Source organism: Notechis scutatus, chromosome 1 (assembly GCF_049901735.1).
Source record: "Notechis scutatus isolate UNSWTSFEM ecotype Mainland chromosome 1, rNotScu1.2, whole genome shotgun sequence".
In the NCBI taxonomy this organism is placed as follows: Eukaryota; Metazoa; Chordata; class Lepidosauria; order Squamata; family Elapidae; genus Notechis; species Notechis scutatus.
In genome coordinates, this window is record NC_142009.1 from 226991356 (window position 1) to 227017615 (window position 26260).

Here is a 26260-nt window from a genome sequence, read left to right on the forward strand (position 1 = left end):
GTCTACCACGCGGGAATAAGCAGTAATTAGATGATGCTTCTTGTTCCATATTGAAATAGTTAATCTGCCGCACAGAAAGCCTCTAACTATACCTTTCATAATTTGCAGAAAAAGGCATCTCAGAAAAACAGCATTATTCAGAAAAATCTGCATTTGTCACAATATCTTCTTTTCACAGGAATTTCTTCTTGTTACAAAAGGAAACATTTGCTTTCCTTTGCTTTTAGCAACCCAAATGGATTTTTGGGAACCTACTTTTCAGTTAGCTATATTAGAAATACAGGTGGTCCTCAACTTACAGCCATGTTTAGCAATTATTCAAAGTTAAAATGGCACCAAAAAAAATTAACTTACAACAGGTCCTCACACTCAAGACTGTTGTAGCAACCTCACAATCACATGATCAAAATTCAGGCGATTGGCAATCAGCATGATGATGGCAACATTCTAGGGTCATGGGATCACCATTTGAGATCTTTTTAGCCAGCTTCCAACAAGCAGTCAAAGGGGGAAATGGTTTTGCTTAACAACCTCATGATTCATTGAACAACTGCAGTGATTCACTTAACAATCATGATTTTTACAAAGGTTGTAAAATCAAGCACAATTCACTTAACAACCATCTAACTTAACAACATAAATTCTGGTCCCAATTGTGATCATAAGTCAAGGACTACTTCCTCCCTTGTGGGGTGCAGTTCTCTGGGGAGTCATTAGATGGCAGTGTTCTTTTCAGTGTAAAGAAATGCAGAGATTAGAGTATTGCCACTGTTTTTGTCAAAAGCAGTGCTAACAGAATCTGTTTGTAAAAGTAGATTCACCATCACAGCAACAATTGATTTGAGACTCTAAACGGGAGGATTAAGCAGTAACAGGCATTAGTGTGCCTAACATCTTCCATTTGAACAATTGGGAATTTCTCACGACTACTAATCCAGGTGGGTAGTACAAATGTAGGGGTATTTGGGGCAATTCCACTAATATTTACGAAGAATTAGCTCTTAAATTATTCAATGGAGTTGGCTATTATGTAAGCATGTACCAGACTGCACTCTGTGCAATGTACGTACATCCTAAAGGTTCCATTTCTCAAGCTCTATCTTTCTACTCATTTTACTTTCTGGAAGAAACTAATATTTGGTGTCATTTGGTTCACAAATTCTTACTTAACATCTTTGGAGGGAATGGAAGAGACGTTTTCCATTATTTTGAAATATTAAATCAGATGGTTTATTGCATCTTATTTAGTATCAACATTCTCCAAATTCATTCAATTTGAAACAAGAGAAAAGACTGCAGGCCTGCAAGATATCTTTTTCTCCTTCTCTTATTCATTACATCATAATCAATGTGATGTGCCAATATTTAACACTTCTGAAAGCCACAGATCACAGCCAAATGAGTCACAATGAAGATAGGCATAATCTTTCCCTGTCTCTCAGAAAAAGAAAAACCACTTTCCTCCAGGTGAAGGTGCTTACTTGGGTGGTTTTTCTACTGTGCGATAGGTACTGAAGTACTGTAGCTGTTGCTGCACGCCTGCCAGAGAATTAGCAAACTTGCGGCTGTTGAGATTGGTAATTTTCTGTTCTATCCACATCAGCAGGTCTGAAGCCAATCCACTGTATTTATCAATCATCTTCTCAGTCTCCATTGCATGGTCCATTACCTGAGGGAGGGAGGGAAAAAACCAAACAACTCATACTGTGGCTCACTTGGCACCTGCTGCTGCTACTGAAAATATGTTAAGACCTTTATGAACTTCCAAATCCTGCAGATGGAAATTTTCCACAGTGTCAACATGTTTGACTTCATCACATTAGAAATTCTGCAGGGCACGCAAGGGTGTCAAGTCAGATTAGGAACCACCAGCTGTAAGGCTCTAAAAGGAAATCTTTGGCAGCTTTCATACTGGCAGCATTGCATCAAATGTTGAGTGTTGAAGAATGATCATGCCCCTATTCCATTCTCCACTTCATACATTTGTACATTAATTTATATACAAACATATGCACACATTCCATAAGGCAGACTTTCCTTATGTGGTATCCCTGCAGTCCAATCAAGATATTTCCTATAATTCCCCAAATTATGGGCCGTTCACATTCTAACCCTGTACAGATTCAATTGCTTCAGCCTCCTGCTGCATACTGCTGAATAGGAACCAATGAAGTCTTGAGTTAGTTGTAAAAATAATAAAGATGATATAAATAAATGAATGAATGAATGAATGAATGAATGAATGAATGAATGAATACATACATACATACATACATACATACATACATAAAGTCCAGAGCATTACAATGTAAACTGGCTTTTAGAGATTGAACCAATGAAGTCCTGAGTTATTTGTAAACATAATAAAGATGGATACAAATAAACAAACAATTAAGTCCATGGCATTATAATTTTACCTGACAGAGATTGAAAACGGTAAATGAAAGCAGCTAATTTTCCAAATAAGGGCTATACTGATAATAGCCACAGCAATACTATTCATCAGGCTTCTAAAAACATTATACAGTTTAAAAAAACAATGCAATTCTGGAAGTGCATCATGAAAATAGACATGGGCTACAAAAAACCCATGAATTTCCAGCCTGCTACTGTTTCTTATCGTCTACCTTTGTTTAGATGACAGAATGAATGTCATGAAACAATTCTAAAATATTAAAAATTATGTTGCTCAAGAGTTATATGACTGTGCTCTTACCTTTCCAACTCTTTTTCCTTCCACAGCAAGTACCTTCATTTTTGAAAAGTAATGATAGAAAGCAACCACATAAGTGATAATGGATTTCTCATCTGGATTCTCCGTAAAAACATCTGAATAGCAAATAGATTTCCAAGACAAAATTATTTGTTTGAAAGCAGAACCTGACAGCAGATAAGAATTCCATCTGAACTGTTTCCCATTTTGGAGAGAACTACACAATCAACAGTGTTCACCATGGGATCATCTTGCTGATTTCAAGTACAAAAACAACAGAAGGCATGGGAGTATAGCTAGGCTAATAAACCTTGTTTTCTAGCATCAACATTATTTATTTATTGGAGAAAAATATAGAGAGCAGTCCCTGATAAACAAACAAAAAAGTGCAAATAATTACATTATTAACTATAGCGAATCTATGGCAATGATTTTTTTTAAAAAAAGAGTTAAAGTAGAAATCTACTTTACTGTACTGAATCCTGGGACAAACTTATTAAACAGACTTGGTAGGTAAATTGCATAATACAAGCATTACATATTGTATGTTGACTAGATTATCCTAAGAGCCATGGCGGTGCAGTGGTTAGTACTGCAGGCTACTTCTGCTGACTGCTGATTGCCACAGTTCGATTCTTACCAGCTCAAGGTTGACTCAACCTTCCATCCTTCCCAGGTCAGTAAAATGAGGACCCAGATTGTTGGAGGCAATAGGCTGACTCTGTAAACCGCTTAGAGAGGGCTGTAAAGCTCTGTGAAGCGGTATAGAAATCTAAGAGCTATTGCTATATTATAGATATTCCTCGACTTACAACAGTTCATTTAGCAATCATTCAAAGTTACAACACTGGGAAAAATGATTTATGACCATTTTTCACACTTATGACCATTGCAGCATCCTCCTGGCCACATGATCAAAATTCAGACACTTTACAACTGACTCATATTTATGGTTGTTGCAATGTCCTGGACTCATTGATCATCTTTTGTGGCCTTCTAACAAGCAAGGTTAATCATGTAACCAGATTCACTTAAAATCTATATTACCAACTTAACAACTGCAGTGATTCACTTAACAACTGTGGCAAGACAGATTGTAAAATTTTTATTTATTTTATTTATATATATATAAAATGTGGCAAAATTCACTTAACAACTGTTTTACTTAACAACAGAAATTTGGGGCTCAATTGTGGTCATAAGTTGAGGTTATATAGCTGCTGGAGGTCCATATTTTCCCCCAGTAATGAAGCAGAAGCTATCTACACATACTCAACGTAGAAGTTGTTAATGTTGAGGACAGGATTATCATCAAAACTGGATCAGAGATTAGTGTTAACTGTTCACAAAACCTGTTTAAACCTGAAAATAGATCCAACATTACAATAACAATTGATCTGAGACACTAAACAGGAGGCTTGAGCATTAAGTATCAATGAATACAGGATTAGAAAAATGTATGCCTGATCATGAATTAGCTATTTAACTGTTAGGTATACATTCTATCTTGCTAATCTGATAATTACTTATATGTGTAGATAAATTCAATTTGAGAGTTTTTCTACCCCAAGAATGTTCTCTTTTATTATACCTACAAATCAGTAAAGCTTGGATTTGATCCCTCTATTAAACTGAATTGGGAAGTTCAGCCATGCAGTGTTGAAGTACCATCAACCTTTTTGAGTATATGAATACAGCTGAATTTTTGAAAAAGTACATGGGTACAATCACAAAATTATTGAGTCACATTATTGTGGGAAGACATGGTATGCTTAACCATGCTGCTCTGAATAAACTACAATAAGCAAAGTTCACGCAATACATCAAACCACAAATCATGGTTTATGAACTACAATGACTTAATGACTAGAAAGCTCACTTCAAAGTTAAGGACTGGACAACTTTCACAAATTATGCCTAAATTAAAATTAAATACATTATTTGAAAAAAATCAAGATTACTAAAATTATTTCCCCACATAGGAAGATCATCAAAATAGTTTTCTTCAAACACACAAAGTTTTTCTGATGTCCTTTTCTGTGTATATATATCTCTAACCTTCATTGTCAACACACAGTAGCATACCTTTTTCATTTTTCAATCCCAATCTCTTTCCAATGCTTTCATTCATACATACTGAACTGCAACCCTAATTATTATACAAACTTCTGCCACTCACACACTTGTTCCCTTGTCAAAGGTTGCTTTTCATTTGTTTCTCTCCCTTGTTAGCTTTCCTAGCTTTAGCTTCCCTTTCTGTTCTCATATTATTCAATTCCTCTGCTGAGTGGATTTTTCAGTCGCTTCCATCTCTTTTCTTCCCTTCCTCTCTCACTCCCCACCCCACCAACAAACTGATTCCCTTGGTACTACCTCACATGCAGAAACTTTTCTTGTTTTTATTTTAGTTTCAGAGAAATGGAAGACTGAGTAGAAAAAAATCAAGGTTTGACTTATTCCATGCTCTTTCTTTTTGTTAGAAAAATCGCCTAGGCCCAGGTGGAGATTAAATATATGTAGGGAGTGAATGAGAGCATGATTTGAAGTCTGAACTCTGCTGATTTCCAGCTTTCAAAGATAAAGAAACCAGGTGGGGTGGAATGAGCCTGCTGAGTGCCAAAGGAAGCGTGGGAGTGTCAGCAGCGGATACAGCTGTGTCTGCAGACATCATGTTGCACACCCGGCAGTAAGGAATCAGGGCCACTCCTCTGATAGTCTTCTCATAATACTGTAGGTCAGATTTCCTTTCAAGCATTTTCAAAAATAAAATAACTATGACTGGGTATTTTTTAAAAATTAATGTATTTTCCATGTTAAGCAAAGAGAATGAAGGGGAAAAGATGATGACATAGAATGTTTTACAGAAATGTATTTATGGAAGGCAACTGAAAGAATTGAATTTTCTCAACAAGAATTCTATATCATATACAACGTAGTTAATTTGTGACTATGCACAGCAGAGATATTTATTCAGATACTGAATCTCCCTTTCTATGATAAAAATTCAAGGCAGTTTATAAATAAAAAATATATATCAAGCAAAATTAAAAGCAATTCTGATAAAAATAATTGACAACTATAATAATTGAAAGTATTAATAATACTACACCAAAAATGCAGAAGCAGGGTTGCTGTGACTTTTCCTTTGACAATGAGTTGGTTGTATTGTGATTTATGGTTTTTAGTTTTGTTCTTTTATCAAGATACACAAGATGTTATATTTATTTGTTATTTATTTTGTGTTTTTTAACCCAAATTACAGACTTGGGAAACTGCACATTGCTCAGAGTTGATTTGATCGTAAAGGCTTTTTAGCCTTGTAAAAAAAATGCCTGTTTGAAAAAGAGCTGTGAAGTGGGCAAAGAGATATGATATGACCCACTCTCATTCATTTCAGAGGGCTTATATAGGAGACTTTCCTGACAGCTTAAGAATATACTATTGCAGAAACAAATAAGCATCCATGTTTATAGACTGAACTGAATTCCTTCATGAAGCAATTAGGCAATCAAGCAAATATTATGCATCTATTGCTTAGCTTCTACAACCATTATTCTATATAATTCTTAACTCTGCCCTGTCAGCTCAATTCTCAATTTAAAAAGGCAGGCATTGAGCCAAGTGCACTTACCTTCTGGATCAAGAAGTTGTGTGATACCAAGTTGCCGCTCTGCTACACTGAAAGCATGTTCCAAATTGTGCCTGGCATTTGAATGTTTCAATTTCTCAAAGTCAATTAGGTCAGGCCTAAAAATGAAAGGGAGGGGGGGAAACTGTATTTTAAACAACACAATATGGTACCCGCTCTATGATAAATTAATATGAAATTATCGAATATGGTGTGCTCTTGGATCCATGTTCCAGCCGTGCCTGCATATTACTTAATCCAAAATCTTCTGCAATCTTCTGCTGCAGTTAGTCGATCTGTTATCATACAGCATACAGACTACTGGGTCCTCCTTCCCCACACCCTGTTTTGTATAATAGTCCTCAAACCTTGGGGTCCGCCAATATTTTTGGGGTGAGGATATTTTGGCTACATAAGCCATGCTACTCATTTCTGAGCATCAGAAACAGAGAAAGTAATACTGGTCAGTTTTGAACCTGACCTTGAAGTAAGGAGGCAAAATTCATATGGAGCAGATGGTGGCTAATAGGCAGGGGTGGAATTCAAATTTTTTAACAACCAGTTCTGTGGGCGTGGCTTAGTTGGTGGGCATGGCTTGGTGGTCATGTGACTGGGTAGACATGGCTTGGTGGTCATGTTATTGGCTGGGTGTGGCCAACTCAATATCACTCATATAGGCACGCATCTCCTCACCTGGCCTCTCATGACTGTGGGGATGCTGCAACAGTCGTAAGTGTGAAAAAACGGTCATAAGTCACTTTTTTCAGTGCCATTGTAACTTTGAATGGTCACTCCACACAAGCAAAGTACCAGCAAAGGAGGAAAAAAAACTCCAGAGAAGTTTCAGAGACAGGAAGTCTAGTCCTGCCAAGAATGTACTAAGGATTAACGGAGAGGCAGTTTCTGTAAGCAACACCAGAATGTTTCCTATCTGCCTTCCTTACAGGATTAGGCCAGTAATTCTAACAACCAGTTCTCCGAACTGCTTAGAATGTTAACAACCTGTTCTAGTGAATAGGTGCCAACTGGTAGAATCCCACCCCTGCTAATAGGCCTCTATAGCAAGTATGCAGATATGCATTCTGGTGATTAGCCAAACCTAGACTTATTAGCAAAAATAATTAAAATGGCTTAAATATTTGTAAACGATCTTTACCTGTGCTTGTGAATAAGAGCGTTAAAAGCCAAACCATCCTTCCAGCTGGAGGTGAAGTTGGTGACATTAACATGGGGATAGCTAATTACAAAGATAAAGAAAGGGGACAAAAACAAGATAATATCAGTCATAAAACAACAGCTACAAAATTATAATCCAATCAGGTATAATTTGACATGAGGATATTCTTTACTCTAGACAGAAGAGCCACTTTCAACTAAACTTATATTTTCAAGCCACTTCTAATTGGTATTTAGAAGTACAGATTTTTCACCATTGGAAGAACGATATTTAGCTTGGTGAATAAATAATAATTCAGGTGGGCAACGCTGGGTTACCTAAAGCACACAGGATATTTCTATCCATTCTAAATCCAACTTTTATCTACTTTACAACAGAATAAATGAAAAGAACGGCTCATCTCAAAATACTATTATCAACTGAGAGAAAAGAAACATGGTTCCATAAAGTAACACCCTGCCCACAATGTTAAAAACAGTTAAGCAGTTGAATAGATTTCCACTGTTGCACAATAAAAGGAAGAAGCTTGGGACTTGAAAGAAACATATTACATGTGAATGTTTAGCAGATGTTTGAAACAAAATAAGCCTCACAGAAGCCTTGCTTTCAATATAAATCCCATACATAGTTTTAAGAGGTTTAATATCTACGTATACTATTTCTATGCCTCATTTCTCATTACTAACATGAGATAACCCTTTTAGAAGGGTTAAATAATATTAGTGCTGAAAATAGTTTGTGAGATATCACAACTCATTAGGTTTTCAACCTATTCTTAGTCTATTGAAATAGTTTTTCCTTAGCTTTGTCTTTAGCAATTACAAGTCACAAACATTTTCCAGAGCCAATAGAATGAATGTAAAAACATTAAGAATGGAGTTGTGGAATATGGTGGGAAGTTAGTTTCTCACACACAGGAAAAAAAATGAAGGAATGTAAAAACTATTTCAAAGATGCAAGGTACGTACATTTTACAAAGTGGCAGTACTTACTGGTTTACATTAATAGCCATGTTACTGACAGTAGCATATTCAATATCTGATATGGGAGAAATGTCTCAAATGCTCACTATCCAAGGGTGTCAGATCTTTCAGGAAGCCACAGTCAGGATATGGAAGCACAGAGTTTTCAGGAATGCTTGTTACTGTTATGGGTATAATAGAATCTTGAAAGCCTATCTAAATTTCTCTGTACTATTTATTATACGAAACACAATCAGATGAGGGTTTCTTGATTTTCTCTTGCTTCCTTCCTTCCCAGAACTGAGTAATGTTTACCAAACCTTTTACTCCCATAACAATTTGTTCATCCTTTCCCTGTTCCTATGCTTACATTCCATCACAATTGAAATTTACTAAATGTAACTCTTCTAACAATTTCAGTTCATTCCTTTAACAACTCTGTGAATTCACTCAGCCCAAAATTTGCAAAGGATAAACAGTAACTTTCTCTAGCCTTTTGCTAACTGGGAACTCTGAGTCATAGGTCTGTCTGATCTATCTGGAACATCAGGTTGGAGAAAGCTGAACACAGAATAATATTTGGGGGGGGGGGGAATATACCACCCCTCATCCAGATGATGATTAAAAGGATTGATTTAACATCCAAGTCTCATTTTCAGATTTTTAAGCTAAATTTGTATGAAGAAGGTCATATTGAAGAAGCATTGTTTTTTGTAGTTTCTTGTGGCAATTATTTAAGACAATGCTGAACTCTACTGTGAGTTCTACAAATATTATCACATTTCACATAGTTGATTCCATCAATACCACCTGAAACAGAATGTCAGCATGCACAGGAGATGAACAGCTAGTTATTTATACATGCTAGTTATTTTGATTCTTTGCTCTCTTTCTCTCCATCACTAATACTTTTATCAAGACTGTAATATTGGCAGAGTATTTAAGTATTTTCAACCTATCTCAAACAAAAGGTCAAAAACCAATTTCCTTAAATACACTGCAAATCAAACAAGGCTCCAAACGAAGTACTTACATTTTCAACAGGAAACACTTTAGCACAGCTTTCTGTCTTTGCCCTAGGGCCTAGACAACTAAGTCCTTGTAATTTATTTTGATTGTTTAATGGTTTTATACTATCATTGCATGAACTAAATAGAAACCTAGTCAGTTTTCACACTCTGTATAGATTTGCTTAATATTTAATATTTGCCTAGCTGATACCATAGGTTTAATCAACAAGTCACAATGTGTTTAGAGAGAAAAAACAATAGCAATATCATACCCTGTAGTTTTCATTTGACACCAAAGTAATAATGCATCCTTTGCTGAACGGGTTTCCCGGCCTTCTTGAGTCTGAACAATGATATCCTGGATCTAAATTAAAAGGAAAAATTCCAAAGCAACTATCATTTCAAATGCTTATTTTGTGCATATTTTATTTGTATAGCTGTGATCTTCACAAAAATAACCTGATAGAGATCTTATCACAAATGATTTGTAGAAAGTTAGGTTGAAACAAGGTAAAAATTACTTGTTTAATTTCCCTTCACGTTATTACATCATTTCCAAATAACCAGTCCAAATTGATGAATGTTCCTTGTAAATGTTTATGATTGGTTTTCTATTGAACTGTTTTGAGATGCATTTTACTCAAAACAGATTATTTCTTTACAAGTCACATATGGCTGTAATCCTCAAATATTACAATCTGGAAGAAACTCACTATAATTTGGTGGAACTATTTCAAGATAAAGTCTTGAATCTTTTAAATGATTACTATAACAGACAAAATTAACTATATGATAATTTGAGTTACTTATTTATTTTACAAATCCAAACAGCTGTTTTTCAATCAAACTAATAATTTTACTATCAAAAAATCAATTTCTCCTCCAACCACTGGAAAAGACAAATTTTTGTAGGGATTATCTTAAAACAACTGCATCATATAAAAATAATCTGCAACGTTGTTTAAACATGGAACTATCCCTTGTTTTCTCGAATTTTGTTTCCGTGTTTACAAAGGATCTCAGTCCTCTAATTCGTTCTAAAATATTTCTGGTTTATATACAGTATTAGTGGGAGAATGGCCATGTTCCTCATCCTTGTAGCCTTGAATAAAATTCTTTTTGCAAATAATAGTCTCCACAATACTTATTCCATGTTATTTTAAAACTAGTATACACTATAGATTGCTTTTTAATTCTGTCCAGCAGTTCTGATGAAAAAAAGTTTGTTCAGGAATTTACAATACTATGTCACTCTTTCTTCTAAGAACTTCTCAATAAATTGTCATATTAATTTACAACAATTAACAGGTGCTGTAGAAATATTGCAAAGTGCAGCACAAGAAAGCCTGAAAAGTAATTACATTGGTGTGGTGTGTCTATTTAAAAGAATGCACCCACTGGCATGATATCAACAAGAAAGAAAGTCAGCCAACAGTCATTTCACTTTCCAATAGTTGTGGTTGCAATTCTGAAGAGTTAAACTCAACTTTGGGGTTTTCTTCTGAGCAATCATAAGACTTACAGCCATACTCTTATTGCAAACTTTTCTTGCCTTTGTCTTTGCATCATTAAAAATAAGTAAGAAAAAATTCTTGGGGCTCAAGTAGTGCAGGAAAGTTTAATCCACCAATCCTTCCTAACAAGCTGAGAGAAGCCATTGATAGATTCCACTAGTGCAACAAATGTTCAATAATAAATCCCCCCTCCCAACAAATATCATCTGCCAGCAAGAAAAACCACTGGTGTTTTGAACACAGGTATAGCTGCATTCAAGTTGTCTAATTTAACCCATACAGGTATGGAAGAGCTGTGAGGAACACTGAAGGCACTATTCCTGCTTACCCCATATGACTTGTCAACCAGCTTAAAATTGTGGGGAGGAGGGGCAGAGAGTAAAAGAAAAAGGTGCCATCAATAACAACAGCTCCAGATTTAAATAGTGCTGGAAGACAGTGGCACTGCTGGCAGCAAAAGTAGCTATTCCCAGAAATAGCTTAACAGGCATAATGATGTAGCAATAAGAAAAAACATCCTCTCTCACCATTATAAAAACAGTAAACAGCACAACAAAATCCTTTTTGATAGGCAGAAACAGCAGAAAAAGTAATACATTTGCTGATGGCAGAAATTCGATCTTTTTTCCTTATTTAAATTGATCTCCTGTGCAATACTCAAGAAAGTGCTAGTCCTATTTTTAAATTTAGTTCTCTTTTAAAGACAAAGGAAGATTCTCTTTCAAAGGAAGCCCATGTAAGATAGACTTGGGAAGTGTGTTTTTCAGCCAGTCTATGGGAATTGGATAGTTACTTAGGAATTATGAGCTGTCCCCTTAAGGGAATGCATCATGGTAAATGTAGTTAAGGTATCCTGAGAAATGTAGTCCATGTCACGTGACCACATCTGTAATCCTGATTGGTCACTAAATTGACCCTCAATGGGTTGGGGAAGGTTTCCTCACTCTTGGCTGAACTCACGGACTCGTGGTAACTATTCTACTTCCACCGCTACGAGATGAGGGAAAAAGGATAGGAGATAACCATCTTTTTACCTACAAGACAGATATGCAAAGCATTGGTCATTAAAGAAGAACTTCGTCACAAACGTGAGTCATGAGGATACCTGATGAACCAATAATAAAAACTTTGTATGGATGTTTTGTTGAGTTTATCTATCTGCATCTGTACAGAAGACAAAATCTACCACTGTACAGAATACAGAAAAGTAATTGTGCTTAGGAAAATGCTGGTCAAACTTTACTCAAGTAAATGCCTCTGCAGAAGCCAAGAGTGACCATGGAGGGCAGCACTCCATAACCACAAGGATAGAGATATGTTTACAGCAGCAAGTGGCCAACAGGAATCAGTAGATCCAGCTTGTTAGCTGTATCATCAATTACACTGTAAGTTAAACATGCTACATCCACACTAATTGTACTGGGAGAAGAGTGAAAATGCTACTTGAAAGTAGTTAAAGACAACTTTAGCTTTCTTAGCTCTGACCTGGGGGGATAAGGGAATATTACAAGGAGATGGATGTCTTCTGAAATCAGTTACTGGCGCATGTTCATGTTATGGTTAGCAGGCTGTGAGGATGAAATCTTAAATTGGCTATAATGAGCAAAGCTGTTTCAAGAGACCAGATGCTGCTCTCTGGGGGGAAATATTTTTTTCCCCTTTTTGCTACCTTGTTTCCTTTTAGCTATCTTGTCTGTCCTCTCATGCTTGACTTATTTTGAAAGCCATTGTCCTTTCATAATATAATTAGTCAGATTAGTAAAAGGGATTTCCTTTCTTAAAGAAATAGCACGTATTTTTTTTTATTTCTACAAATGTTAGAATAGACATGAGTAATTGACTGGTTTTATCTGTGGCCCAAAGCCCAACATGACTAGAGCTTTTATCAAACAATAATTGTGTATGTTTGTATATAAGATCATACTTGAAATAATTGTGGTGACAGTTCCACCAAAATCTTCTCTAGGATTTGAAAAATCCATAGAGGGTTTTCAGCAGCGATGGGATTGCTCCTTTTATTTATTTTGACAAAAATACATATTTTTATGTATTAAGACCTTAGATTTCAGGAATATGCACTTTGTGCTTCCCTTGCCCCTTGCTTACAGCAGAATTTTCCATCCTAAGGTCATAAGAGCTGCTATTCCTTTTTTTTTTTTTTTTGAGGGGGGGGAGGGAGGCTGCCTTTTTCAGTTGCATAAAAAATGATAGGACTAATACATATACTTTAACAGATAATGAAACCCAAGCTTCATCAGTCTTTACTTTGGTGAGACTGGGAAGAAGTATAAACTCTCAATAGTGGACAAGCAAATGCATGTATCTGAAAATTCCTTATTGTAGATTTGTCTCTAGTTTCCTACTAATGATTCTGGGAAGACTCACCTGGAAGCGCAGGATAATTGTCCAGATGAGGCCCAGCACTAAGCGATGGTTGCCATCAACGATATCATGAGACCCCATGTTTTCCAAATGCACACGCTGCTCCTTGAGGAATTGCAGGGCTTTGTCCACATTCTCCAAACAGTGGATTCGCATACGACCTTTAGTAGGCTTGGGCTGGGGAATTAAGATAAGCAGCTTTACATTAGTACACTAAACATATCAATATGTTTATCAATATGTTTAGCTACCCCCTACTCTAAACTGAGAGCACACACCCAATCTACTCTCTTTTGAAGAAGAGGTTCTAATTCTTGCAATAATGCTAGGAATTTTTCTATATTTTTCCATTTCATTGGACTTTGTTCTTAGAACCAAAATAAAACACATTGTGCTCTTAGTTAAAATGAAACTTGTTATGTGTGAGAAGAATAAAAAGAAAATGAATAATGCAAATAAAGGTATAAAAAAACAACTTTCACTTAGCCAAGTTTAGAACATATAGCTGACTGAAAGAAACTCTTCTTAGAACTCTGTAAGGCCTTGCCTCTCCTCCTTACTCAAGAAAGTAAAAACTTTTGAAACTTGGTATTTCAAAAGGAACTTTTTATTGAGCAGAAGTGATAGCAGAACAAAAGCAACTTAGACTCTGAATTCCCTCAGGCAATACAGTTAGAGTTAAGGCATTAAGGTGCCAGGATAAAGGTTATAAAGCAACAGTTGTCAAAAGTGGGAATAAAGAAATATACTTGGGGTCCCCCCCCCTTTCCCCAGTTGAATGGCAGTATCACTTTAGGAATCTGACAGACCCTTTTATTCTAAACGTAACCTGCCTAGGTTTACTCATCTGAGTCTATTGGTCAAGATACAATACTTTGATAAAATATTATGACCAATCCCCTCAAAACCAGGGCCCTAGAATGACCTTGGAGATACTGAAAATGGCTTCACATCTTCCACATGCTATGAAGATGTATTCTCTATACTGAAACAACAATTTTGTTACCTATTGGCATTCACCCTGCTGCTGGGAAGCTGATATGATATTGTTTTACATCTGTTGGCCTCAAAACAACTTGAAGAACTGAGAACAAATATTCATTGTATTAACTGATAGAAGAATGCAGAAATATGTAGGTACTATGTACGCCCTATACTATTACCATCCTGGAGCCACAAGGATTCCTAGCCCTAACCCGTATAAAAGGAAAAATATATTTTTTGTTTTTCTCTCTCCTATCTATAGTTTTTTTGTTTTTGAAATGAGGTGGTTGCTAAGGAGAAGCTGCAAAGTTACCAAGGTATTGCATTTTAAATATGGCCTTGGAATGACACCACAGTATCTGAAAGTTTAGGGTAGTGGCAATTTTGTTCAAGAGCTATAAAACAATGAGGGTCAAGATTTCTAATCAATGGAAAAAATCTCAAATCCATAGAGCAGCAGCACTACAAAGAAACACCCTAGCATTACTCTGATTTCAGTGGAGCCAGAAAATATCAACTGCAGTTTGAAACCCATAGATCAGAGTTGGTTTTGGAAAAAAGCATTCTGTGGATGTACCTATGATATGCACATAGGAGTCATGATGAGCAGCTATACAAATGTGATAGAGAGATAGATAGATAGATAGATAGATAGATAGATAGATAGATAGATAGATAGATAGACCGATAGATAAATAGATAGATCTATATCCCCAAATATTTAATAGTAATAATATTTCAAAATACTGTTATTTCCTTTTAGAATTAGAATGACAATTGACTTGCCTTACACAGTCTAGAGACGTATGGAAATAAGAAGTGGGGAAATAAAATAACATTACCAATAACTCTCCAGAAAGCACCTCCAGCAATTTAATTAGCATTCGTCCATCTCTGAGGTCCATATAAAGATCCGAAATGCGACAAGTTACACGTGCCAGGTGAGAGTTCACCCATTTTGTAAAAGTTTTCTTTTGCACAGCTTCCCGCTCATCTGAAATTAGAAAAAAAAACCTACATTCTTAAACTACACTAATTCATATGAAAACTTACAGAATTGTGTGAATTCAGCAAAATTCCTGTTTTAGTGTACTATCTAGGGGAAAAATTAGGAAAACGGTGGAAAATGTAGTGGAAAATAAAAATATTAGTATTTTTTTTTAAATGCTAATCAATTTCTAGGACTTCAGAAAAAGATTAGCCATCTGGGCAATATCAAAAAAGATATTGAAAGCTATAAAAAGATTTTTTTAAAAAAAAAAAAGTTTTTATTTTTTTAAGACAAACATATACGAACAAAACATAAAAACATAAAAAACATCTTCCATCGTATATACATACAGTGTGTCAGTTGGTTACAAATCTTTTGTGCTATCCTTTTGCTATAAAAAAGTTTTTGTTAAACTCTATACTTAATATTCCCACATAACTCCTTCTCGTGTTCTGGAGGACACATAGAGTTTATGGAACTTGAACAAATGTGATGTTGACTGCCCTGTCATTGATCCCTATATGTGGATGTCTAATGAACAATGAGACATGGCCAGAATAGATGCAAATATTCTTCATGTATGCAGAAGTTGGGATGCAAAATAACTGAATTCTTTAATATAAATGTTATTGAAAGTTTTAAAGAAAAGAAAAACTAACAAACTATACAAATTATACAAACAATATAGAATAAAGAAAAGAAAGGGAAAGAGAGGGAAAGAAAAATAGACAAAGTGCAGAGAGAAAAGATAAAAAATAGAAAGAAGATTCTGACCTCCTTTGCAGCAAATGTAATTATAACATTATCTCTTACTCTATGATTACAAAAAGCTTACTGTTTTCTATTATCTATTTTTTTCTTATAATCAAAACTAGAAGTAATGTGCATTTTTTTCTGTTTGATCTAAAAAGTCCAGAAGAGGTTTTTATACTGTCTTTTCTCTAACCAAGAAAATCAAGAAAATTTAGCCACCTTTGCAAGTTTGAACATCTTCACCAACCATTCCACTATTGAGGGTAGTATCAAACTTTTGAGCATGCAGTAATCTTAACGCAGTTGTCATATATGAAAAGAGAGATCCATGGTTTTTTTCCTAGCTATAATCAACACCAAATACTCAGCTCAAACTGAAGTCAGGAATGCCATCACTTTTGAAGTGGTGTAGGGTTTCCTGCCTAAGCAGGGGGTTGGACTAGATTCTAGAAGACCTCCAAGGTCCCTTCCACCTCTATTATTCTATTCTATTCTAGTTAGGATTTGGAAGATGAGGATAAGTTATTGGATCAAAATACAGTTTTTCCTAACTTTTAAGCTGGTTTCATATGGGCTCTTTCTGTTATTCTTAATATCATTAAGCTATGCAATTAATTATTCAATTATCATCTCCATAAGAGATATGGAGTTCCACACTGAAGTTATCAGGTTGTCCCAACATGACAGAATTTGCATAATACAGGCATATGGGAACCAGTAAGTTATATGTTGATTTCACTTTCCCTAAGCTGAGAATCACATTCTTTAAAACGAGTTTCAACTTTCTTCCATTTGCACTTCTGCAAGACGGTAAAATTCTGGTAGCTGAGCATATCTGCCAATGTCATGGTTTGTTTTTCATTATGTTGTTCCAAATATTCCAAAATATCTAGCACAGTTCTAAAATTGCCATCTATCTTTTAAATTAAAAACCCACATTGATCTTCATGAATGAATTCTTGAAAAATTATTTTCAGATAATTTTCAGGTAAAATTGTTGTAGACAACATAATCATTATTCAATAGTGATATCAGTCTATGTTTCTTGCTAAAGTGAAATCTTGTCCTCTTTGGATGCTCATGTAATATTAGTGTTTTTCCAAGTCTCTCACATCTTTCCTTTCTGTAAAATAGAGTTTATCAAGCTTTGTAGGGGATTTTATAAGAGTTCATACTCAAAACACTTATAATACAGACTTGATAACCCATCTGGTCCAGGCACCTTTCCCAATTTCTCTTTTTAGTAGCTTCTGAAACTTCCATTACTATTATAAGTCTATTCACAATTTATCTTTGTTGTTCTGTAATCCTCAAATTTCATTTTCTGATATATTCTTCTATTTTTTTCCATTGTAATATTATGTGTTCTATACAAATTAGAATAATATTGATAAAATGTTTTATATATTTTAACTATCCATTAATACGATGTTTCCCTCTTGTAATTTTAATATCATTTTCTTTCTAATTTATATGCCAACCCTTTCCCTGGTTTGTTTTCAAATTCAAATTTTCTTTGTTTAACATAACTCAATTTTATTTCCAGTTCTCTTACTGTTAACATGGATAGCAGTTGCTATGAAATTCTAATTTGTTGAAAAATATTTATATTCCATCTTTTTCTTTTCTTTTGACCTCATCCAAAATATTTTGTGTTTTCTCTTGCCTCTTCCTCTTAAGTTCAACATTTTGTTATATTTAATAACTTTTAATAATGGTTTCATTAGCATCCCAAGCCATTCTCAAATCAATAACCTTAATTTAAATTATTTTCTAATAATTCTTTTAATTTCTTTTCATAATGTTTAATACTTTCTTTTTTTCCCTTCGTAATGACATTTCATTTAGTCTCCATCTAAAAGGACTAGATAAAAAAAAATCTCCTAAATCATTTTTTGGCCTGAAAAAGTCTTTGGTAAATGTAGTGGAATCACCAACTAAAGGAAAGTGGGGAAGTAAAAAAGCACTGGAGTTTGTCCAAGGGAGGAAAAAGCAAACGCCAGGCAACTGAAGCCCATATCAACTGGTACCCAAGGGAATGCAGTCAGTCTGGCAAGATTCTTGTAAAAGAGGTGATCAATAATAAAGAAACTGCTTGGGCCTATTCACAAAGTTTTTGTGGTTCCTTGCACCTAACATTAATCTCGTTAGACTGACTTACATGACCCTAGGAATCAGCAAATATAGGCTTCAATTGTTTGAGCTCTGCCATTTCTTCCACAGAGCGACTCCATGATAGAATGCCTTTTTTACTTTCCGTTCTCCTTTGCTGGTGATTCCACCACAATAAAATAGTCAAGCTTTTGAAATCCAAATTATGTCTATTCCTGAAAAGAATCCATGTCTTTGTGAATAAAATAAGTGCTCTCTCTTGATCTTCCATTCTAAATTGTTCTTCAAACAAAAAAGAGTTTGGTAATTTACCTTGAGTAATTTTAATATTTTTTGTTGAATCCTATCCAGCTGGGGAGAGACCAATCCATTTCCAATTGCCCCAAAACACCAATTTCTATAAGAAAAATCTTCTAGTCTATGGATAGTTTGTTTGTAAAATGTCACTTTACTTCATTTGGGGAATAAACACCCAGCACCATAGTTTTAACCCCATATAAATTAATTTCTATTTAGCTGAGGCTAAATATACAAAACAACTCTTTTTCTCCTTTTGAGATTTTCTGAAAGAAATTCTTCACTCAAGGATTTCTAGGCCAAATATTTATATATATTTTTGCTGTTATGTAGGAAACAATGTTTTACTTTAATTTTCAAATGATTTTTTTCTGTTTTGAGAAGCATTTCCTCCATGTATATTCCATGTTAAATTAAACATTGTAATCCACATTCAGTCCCAAACCTTCCATACTTAAAGTAAGGAATGGAAGAAGGAAACATGCATAAAAGACAGAGAAACAACGATGAACCTGTTAGCTCTCCCATCTGAAGAGAAGGCAGCTGTCAAAATAAAGTCTTGCATCTGAGAACCATCTTGCAATGTGCCAGTCTATCAAGCACTCAAGCTTTATAAAATGCTCATGCCATATTCAAAGTAACCAAAATAGCAACAATAGATGGAAAGAAGTGTTAGCGGTGATAGAGCACTGTTTGAAACCATCTGAAAAGTGACAGATTTGTGACATAAGAAATTCCTGGTATCCTCTTTGCTATGAACTAGAAAATACAGGAAATTCCAGTCTTTTATACTCAATAACTATTCATGGACTTTGTCCTATGGTCATGGAAGATCATATAGGCTCTGAAACACACCAATCTGAGCCAACAGTTTGTGATATACCAAACAGTATTTAAAAATCCAAGTTTTGTTAAGCATATTCTGTAAATATAGCTTTAATTTAGAATACAGTTGCTAGATTTTAAAGTGAAACTGGCTAATTTAAATCTACATGTGTTTTATTGTCTGCATTGGCTTCTAGTTTAAATCCATTTAAATCCTGTTTTTGATCTTTAACAGGCTAAGACCTGTTATCAGGATTACTTTAATAGGCTAAGACCTGAGATCAAGGATCATTTCCTTCCATATGTATCTAATTAGGAATTTAGATCAGTCTCAATTACTCTTCTCCATCTGTTTCCACTAAGTGAGGCAAAGCAAAGCAGATTTTAAAGTTTTAATTTCTAATTAATTGCTATTCTATTGTTTTATGATTATACTATTTTAATTATATTAATTATATCACCAAACCAAGATAGAAAGTTAAATCCTAAATCTGTATTTCCCCCTTAAAGAGACATGAAGATACCTTGCTAGCTATCCTTTAAGGTTCATTCCTAATGAAACTTTCTCTCATCCTCTGCTAGTCACTGAATTTACCTAACTTTGCATTTAGCTGATCTGGTTTATTAAAGTGGAGCTTCCTATCTACTCTAGATACAAAGCCTTACTATATGCATGATTTTTGGTGCTTCATGACCGAAGTGATGACTCCATCAGGGGCTGTGACATGTTCAGCTCCCATGGCCATATTTGGTTGAGATACCCATTCTCTCATCCAGCCACTGGTTGCTTCACTTCTTTGCCACCTTGATTTGTGCTGATGGGCTGACATGGTATTTGTTTTTCACCAGCATTGCTCCCATATGTACCATAGGGGATTTTTAAAATCTCTTTCAAGCTTTCTCTGAAGAAAATAAAATGTCATTGCAGCAACAGGCAGGATTAATAGGGAAGGGGAGACTGATAAATATTTAGAATGAAGGATAAATGAACTTAGTACTTAATTGTAAATACAGGTAATCCTCGACTTACACATTTTAACAGATAACAGATTTAACAGATAATCAGAGTTGGAAGGGACCTTGTACGTCATCTAGTCCAACCCCCTGTACAAGCGGGAGACCCTACACCATTTCTGACAAACGGCAGTCCAATCTCTCCTTGAAAGTCTCAACTGATGGTGCTCCCACAACTTCTGAGGGCAAGCTGTTTCATTGGTTGATTGTTCTCACTGTCAGAAAGTTTCTCCTTGTTTCCAGGTTAAATCTCTCCTTGTTCAGTCTCCATCCATTATTCCTTGTCTGGCCTACAGGTGCTTTAGAAAATAGCTTGATCCCTTCCTCTCTGTGGCAGCCCCTCAAATATCGGAAGACCGCTATCATGTCTCCCCTGGTCCTTCTCTTTACTAGACTAGCCAAGCCCAGTTCCTGCAACCGTTCTTGAATGTTTTAGCCTCCAGTCCCCTAATCATCCTGATTGCTCTTCTCTGTACTTTTTCTAGAGTCTCAACATCTTTTTTATAATGTAATTTATAATATAATTTATAAATACAACTGGATGCAGTACTCTAGGTGTGGTCTTACTAAGGCTTTATAGAGAGGTATTAGTACTTCCCTTGATCTTGATTGTATCCCTCTGTTAATACAATTTAGGATTGCATTAGCTTTTTTGGCTGCTGCTGCACACTGCTGGCCCATATTTAGCTGGTTGTCCACTAAGACTCCAAGATCCCTCTCACAGTTACTGCTATTGAGCCTGGTTTCACTCAGTCTATATGTGTACTTTTGGTTTTTCTTGCCTAAGTGTAGGACTTTACTTTTCTCTACATTGAATTTCATTTTGTTAGATATGGCCCAGTGTTCTAGTCTGTCAAGATCCATCTGGATCTTGAGCCTATCTTCTTGGGTGTTAGCTATTACTGCCAGCTTAGTATCATCTGCAAATTTGGTAAGTTCCCCTTCTAATTCCTCATCTAAGTTGTTAATGAAGATATTGAAGAGTACTGGGCCTAAGACGGAACCTTGTGGCACCCTACTACTTACTTCTGTCTATGTAGACTTAGACCCATTAAGGACTTACACGTTGAGTATGGTTTGCCAGCCAGTTGCGAGTCCATCTAGTGGTGGTGCGATCTATTCCACTTTTTTCTAGCTTACTAAGAAGTAGGTTGTGGTCTACTTTGTCAAATGCCTTGCTGAAATCTAAATATATTATGTCCACAGTATTTTGCTGGTCTACTAATTTAATCACTGTGTTGAAGAATGAAATAAGGTTGGTTTGGCATGATCTGTTTTTAACAAACCCGTGCTGACTGCTAGTTATTACTTTACTTGTTTCTAGATGTTGGCAGATCTGTTTTTTTATGTATCTTTTCCAGTATCTTCCCAGGTATTGATGTTAGGCTGATTGATCTATAGTTTCCTGGGTCTGTTTTTTTTCCCTTTTTTGAAGATGGGAACCACATCAGCTCTTTTCCAGTCCTCTGGTAGTTCCCCGGTGCTCCAGGATTTTTGAAAGATATGGTGCAGTGGTTCTGAGATGACCTCTGCCAGCTCCTTTAAAACTCTGGGATGTAATCCATCAGGCCCCGGGGATTTGTTTTCATCAAGATCAGACAGGTGTTCTCTTACTATTTTTTTTGCTTATTTTAACTTTTATTTCTGGTCTGTCTTTTACAGTTATGTTTTTGGTGGGTTGAGCTATAGTTTCTTTTTGCGTGAAGATGGATGCAAAGAATGAGTTAAGCAGTTCTGCTTTCTCTCTGTTGCCTGTTACTTCCTTGCCGTCTTCTCTCTTTAGTGGACCGACTGTTTTCTTGATTTTTTTCTTGTTATTTATATGTTGGAAGAAACTTTTTTTAATTATCTTTTACTTTTGTTGCAAGTCTTTATTCGTTCTGAGCCTTTGCTATCCTGACTTCGTCTTTGCAGATTCTGGTTATCTGCTGATATTCTGTCTTAGTTGTATGTCCTTCTTTCCATTGTTTTGTACTTGTCCTTTTTTTCTTTCAATCTGCCAGAGAGATCTTTGTGCAGCCATGCTGGTTTCTTCTTGGATTTCTTGTTTTTCTTTCTCAGTGGTATTATGCTGGTCTGGGCTTCTATGATCATACTTTTTAGAGTTTCCCAAGATTCTTGAGTTGTTTTTCCCTTTAGGATTTTCATCCATGGAATCTTTCCCAAGTTCTCTCTGAGTTTATTGAAATCAGCTCTTTTAAAATCCAAGACTCTGGTGTCATTATGTTCTGTTGCTTGTGTTTGGGTTATGTTGAATTCTAGTATGACATGGTCACTCTCACCCAAGGTTCCTGCAGTTTCAACTCCCTCTATCACTTCTTCTCTGTTTGTAAGAATTAAGTCCAGTATGGCTGTCCCTCTAGCTTCACCCTCTACCTTTTGGACAACAAAGTTGTCAGCTAGGTTGGTTAGGAACTTATTTGATTTCTCACTTGGTGCAGAATTAGTTTTCCAATTGATATCAGGATTAATTGAAGTCTCCCATTACTATTTTTGTGTGTTTCCTGCATATGTTTGTTAGTTGGCTGAAAAGGACATCTATATTTTCTGCTTGATTGGATGGCCTATAACACACACCTATGGCCATGTCATTCTTTTTTTTCTTTTATATTGACCCATATGCATTCTAGGAGATTTTCATCTTTGGTTTCATGCATTTTTGTAGCAATATAGTGATCCTTTACATACAGTGCAACTCCACCTCCTCTTTTATGGGGTCTGGTTTTTTTTTTTAATAGATTGTATCCTTCTACCAGTATGTTCCAGTCATGGGTTTCATCCCAGCAAGTTTCTGTTATTCCAACTATATCATATTTACCTTCATGTATTCTTAGTTCGAGTTCACCCTGTTTGTTCCCCAAACTTTGTGCATTTGTATATAGGCACTTGAGATCTTTATGTCTGACACTGTGTTTACTGTCTACATAACCTGTGTTGTGCCTGCTTGTCCCTACTTTTTTGTCACCTGTTTGATTAGTGCACATGGTATGGCACTCACTATTAAATGCTTGGTTTTGGTTGGCATCAAAGTTGATAATCTTACCTACACAAACATCTGTTTTGCATGCATTGGTATCCTTATTAGTTTTAGGTTGCTGGGGACAGAAATGTCCTGAATCCATTAATTCTCTGTCCCCGCTATTCAGTTTAAATGTTTATCCAGGAAATCTGTGAATTTAATGCCAAGTAACTCAGTCCCTTTCTTTGATGGATGCAAACCATCTCTTTTGTACAGTTTTTCATTGGACCAGCTGCAGACATCATGACTAATAAAACCAAAGCCTTTCCTTTTACACCACTCCTTTAGCCACACATTAAACTCTGCTACATGCTGCCCTTTCCCTTTTTGTTCCTTGTATAATGGTAGAACCTCTGAAAAGATAAGCCTGCAGCCCATATTACTAAGTTCATACCCCAAGCTCTGGAAGTCTTTCTGAACAAAAGCACATCCTTCTGGGATAGATCATTTGTACCAAGATGTATAATAGCATCAACATCACAGTCCTTGCTGGCATTCTTGACTATTTTAAGAATACGCTTGTCTCTGCTGGCAGTAGCACCTGGTAGACACCTGATCTCTTTCAAAACCTCAGTATCCTTTCCTAAATTTACATCCCTTACAATTGAGTCCCCAACCAGAAGGTGGCTTCTCTTTTTGGATGTCTTGCTGTTCTTGTGTTACTGGTACGTAATACCTGATTCACGCTTTCTCCTTTCCAAAGTAAGTTCTTCTTCTAGGACCATGATCCCCGACTGACTTGAGTTATCATTATCACAACTACCTTGACCTGTCATTTTAGTGTTCCTATTAAGGTCAGCAAGGGCACTGTATCTGTTATGCTAGGACACAGCAAAAGCTTTGCGTTTATGGTCCACAGCTCTCACCCTGCCAGATCCCACGGTCGTCCATACTGCCCATTTCCTGTAGGATCTTTGTGATAGTGGGGGCTGGTAGCACAGCAGCTCAATAGATGGCTGGATTGGGCACCTAATTTCTGCTTGGAGAGCACAGATGAGAGATTCTAGATAGGTAATCTGTCCATGTAGACTGGTTATTTTTTTTACAAAGAGGACAGTATCCAAATTTGAAAAGAGTACTGTGAAAGACAGCTGTAAAACAAGTATTACATTGAACTAAGACGGTCATTTTGAAATAAAATAAAATCACAATCTCAAGCGCACTTACCCTAAATGTCTTATTGGTATTCTTGGTTTATAGTTATGTGATTTGTGCGCCTAACGGCACGCGGGCCACTATCTTTCTTCTTTCTACTCACCCTCTGCTTCCTCACAAGCAGCTAGCAGTTCCTCCCACAACCTCTGGGAATTTGAAATTCAGTGAAATTCAATGATTCATTTAGTGACCATTCAAAGTTACCGCGGCACTGAAAAATGTGACTTATGACCGTCTTTTACAGTTACGATCTTTGCAGCATCCCCATGGACGCGTGATCAAAATTCAGATGCTTGGCAACTGTTTCATATTTATGGCCGTTGCTGTGCCCCAAGGTCAAGTGATCATCTTTTGCGACCTTCTGACAAGCAAAGTCAATGGGGAAGCCAGGTTCACTTAACATCCTTGTTACTAACTTATCAACTGCACTGATTCACTTCATAACTATGGCAAGAAAGGTTGTAAAATGGGGCAAAAGTCACTTAACATATGTCTCACTTAACAACAGAAATTTGGGGCTCAATTGTGGTTGTAAGTCGAGGACTAGCTGTACTCTGATGTTCTACCACTGTTCTGCAATAAGGATTCAGTCACATGCACTTCCCCCTTCTCCCCATAAGACAATGAAGCTTCAAAACAGGTCCATGCAATATTACCCAGTAAGCCATACTAAGAATAGATACCAATTTTTTAAAATTTAAAAAACCCTCTAATTTTTCTTGTCTATTTGGAAGGTTGAAAAAAAGGGAAGAGTATTCCAGCAGCTATATCCTGCAATAGAAGGCAGGTGGATTTTGCTAGGTTTAGAAGCCACACATTGTATGACCTGATTCTATGACAATGAATTTCTCAGGCTGCTGTTAAGAGGAAAAAAAAAAAGAAGAGGCAGCAAAACGAAGGGAAGAAGAGGAGGAAAGGTTCACAGTTGCATGTATTCTTGCCTTAGAAAGAAAGGTTGGGATCCATTTATTAATAAATGCCCCAGCCTGCAAAATGCAGTACATTTACCTGCTAGAGCTTTGATCCGGGATCTCTCAAAGAGTCTGGCAGAACTGTTGTCATTGTCCAACTCATCATCGGAGGCTTCCCATCGAGCATTGATTCGATTATACTGCGGCTGAATCTCCAAGTGATCAAAATCGGTTGCTGATGTCATGTTCTGGGAGTGTTGCTGTTTCTCTAATTTCAGCTATCATCAAAAGGGATATAAACCAATGTTACTACTCCAATATAAAAATGCCCTGTGTTTTTCACAGCTACTCCATGACACAACCCATGCAAATATTTTAAGTTAGCTTCAAAGTATGATTCTCTCTTACACACTGATGTATGCTAATTCTTGCCTAGAGAATTGCAGTACCTTCATCAGAATATTTGAATACAGCAGAATTAATGTGACCAACAGGTCTGGTTATAGAAAGATTATACTTAATATAGTACTAGCTTTATACCTGTGCTTCGCTACGAAACCATGTGATTGGGCTTAGTTTTTGGGGAGGAAAATAAGGGGGGGAAATTGTGCCTCTGCCTATCAGCAGCCATCGGTACTCATCTGGCTAGTGTCCTGTCAGTGTGTGAGAGAATTCAGGGCTGTTTGGAAACTGAAACAGTATTTGCTGTGTGTGCAAGGAGACTGGGCATGGCTTAGCTCAACTGTTCTGTACTAAAGCTGCTTGGTGCTGTGAAACTAAAACTGAAACTTCTCTGCTTGTGATTTGCATTTG

The 26260-nt window shown here is 36.1% G+C and overlaps 1 protein-coding gene across 6 annotated transcripts in view; it reads right to left on the minus strand.

Annotated features, from left to right (window-relative positions):
• The window catches only part of SPTB (spectrin beta, erythrocytic), a 127576-nt gene that overhangs the window by 55109 nt on the left and 46207 nt on the right, over positions 1 to 26260 (minus strand). For all 6 annotated transcript variants that reach the window (XM_026665619.2, XM_087950448.1, XM_087950446.1 and 3 more), the window contains 8 exons: positions 25545 to 25725; positions 15213 to 15364; positions 13390 to 13563; positions 9763 to 9854; positions 7498 to 7578; positions 6345 to 6460; positions 2717 to 2829; positions 1482 to 1669 (listed from right to left, as the gene is read on the minus strand). In XM_026665619.2, coding sequence (XP_026521404.2) covers positions 1482 to 1669; positions 2717 to 2829; positions 6345 to 6460; positions 7498 to 7578; positions 9763 to 9854; positions 13390 to 13563; positions 15213 to 15364; positions 25545 to 25692 — 1064 coding nt within the window. In that variant the 5' untranslated portion in view covers positions 25693 to 25725. The remainder of the gene's footprint in view (positions 1 to 1481; positions 1670 to 2716; positions 2830 to 6344; positions 6461 to 7497; positions 7579 to 9762; positions 9855 to 13389; positions 13564 to 15212; positions 15365 to 25544; positions 25726 to 26260) is intronic.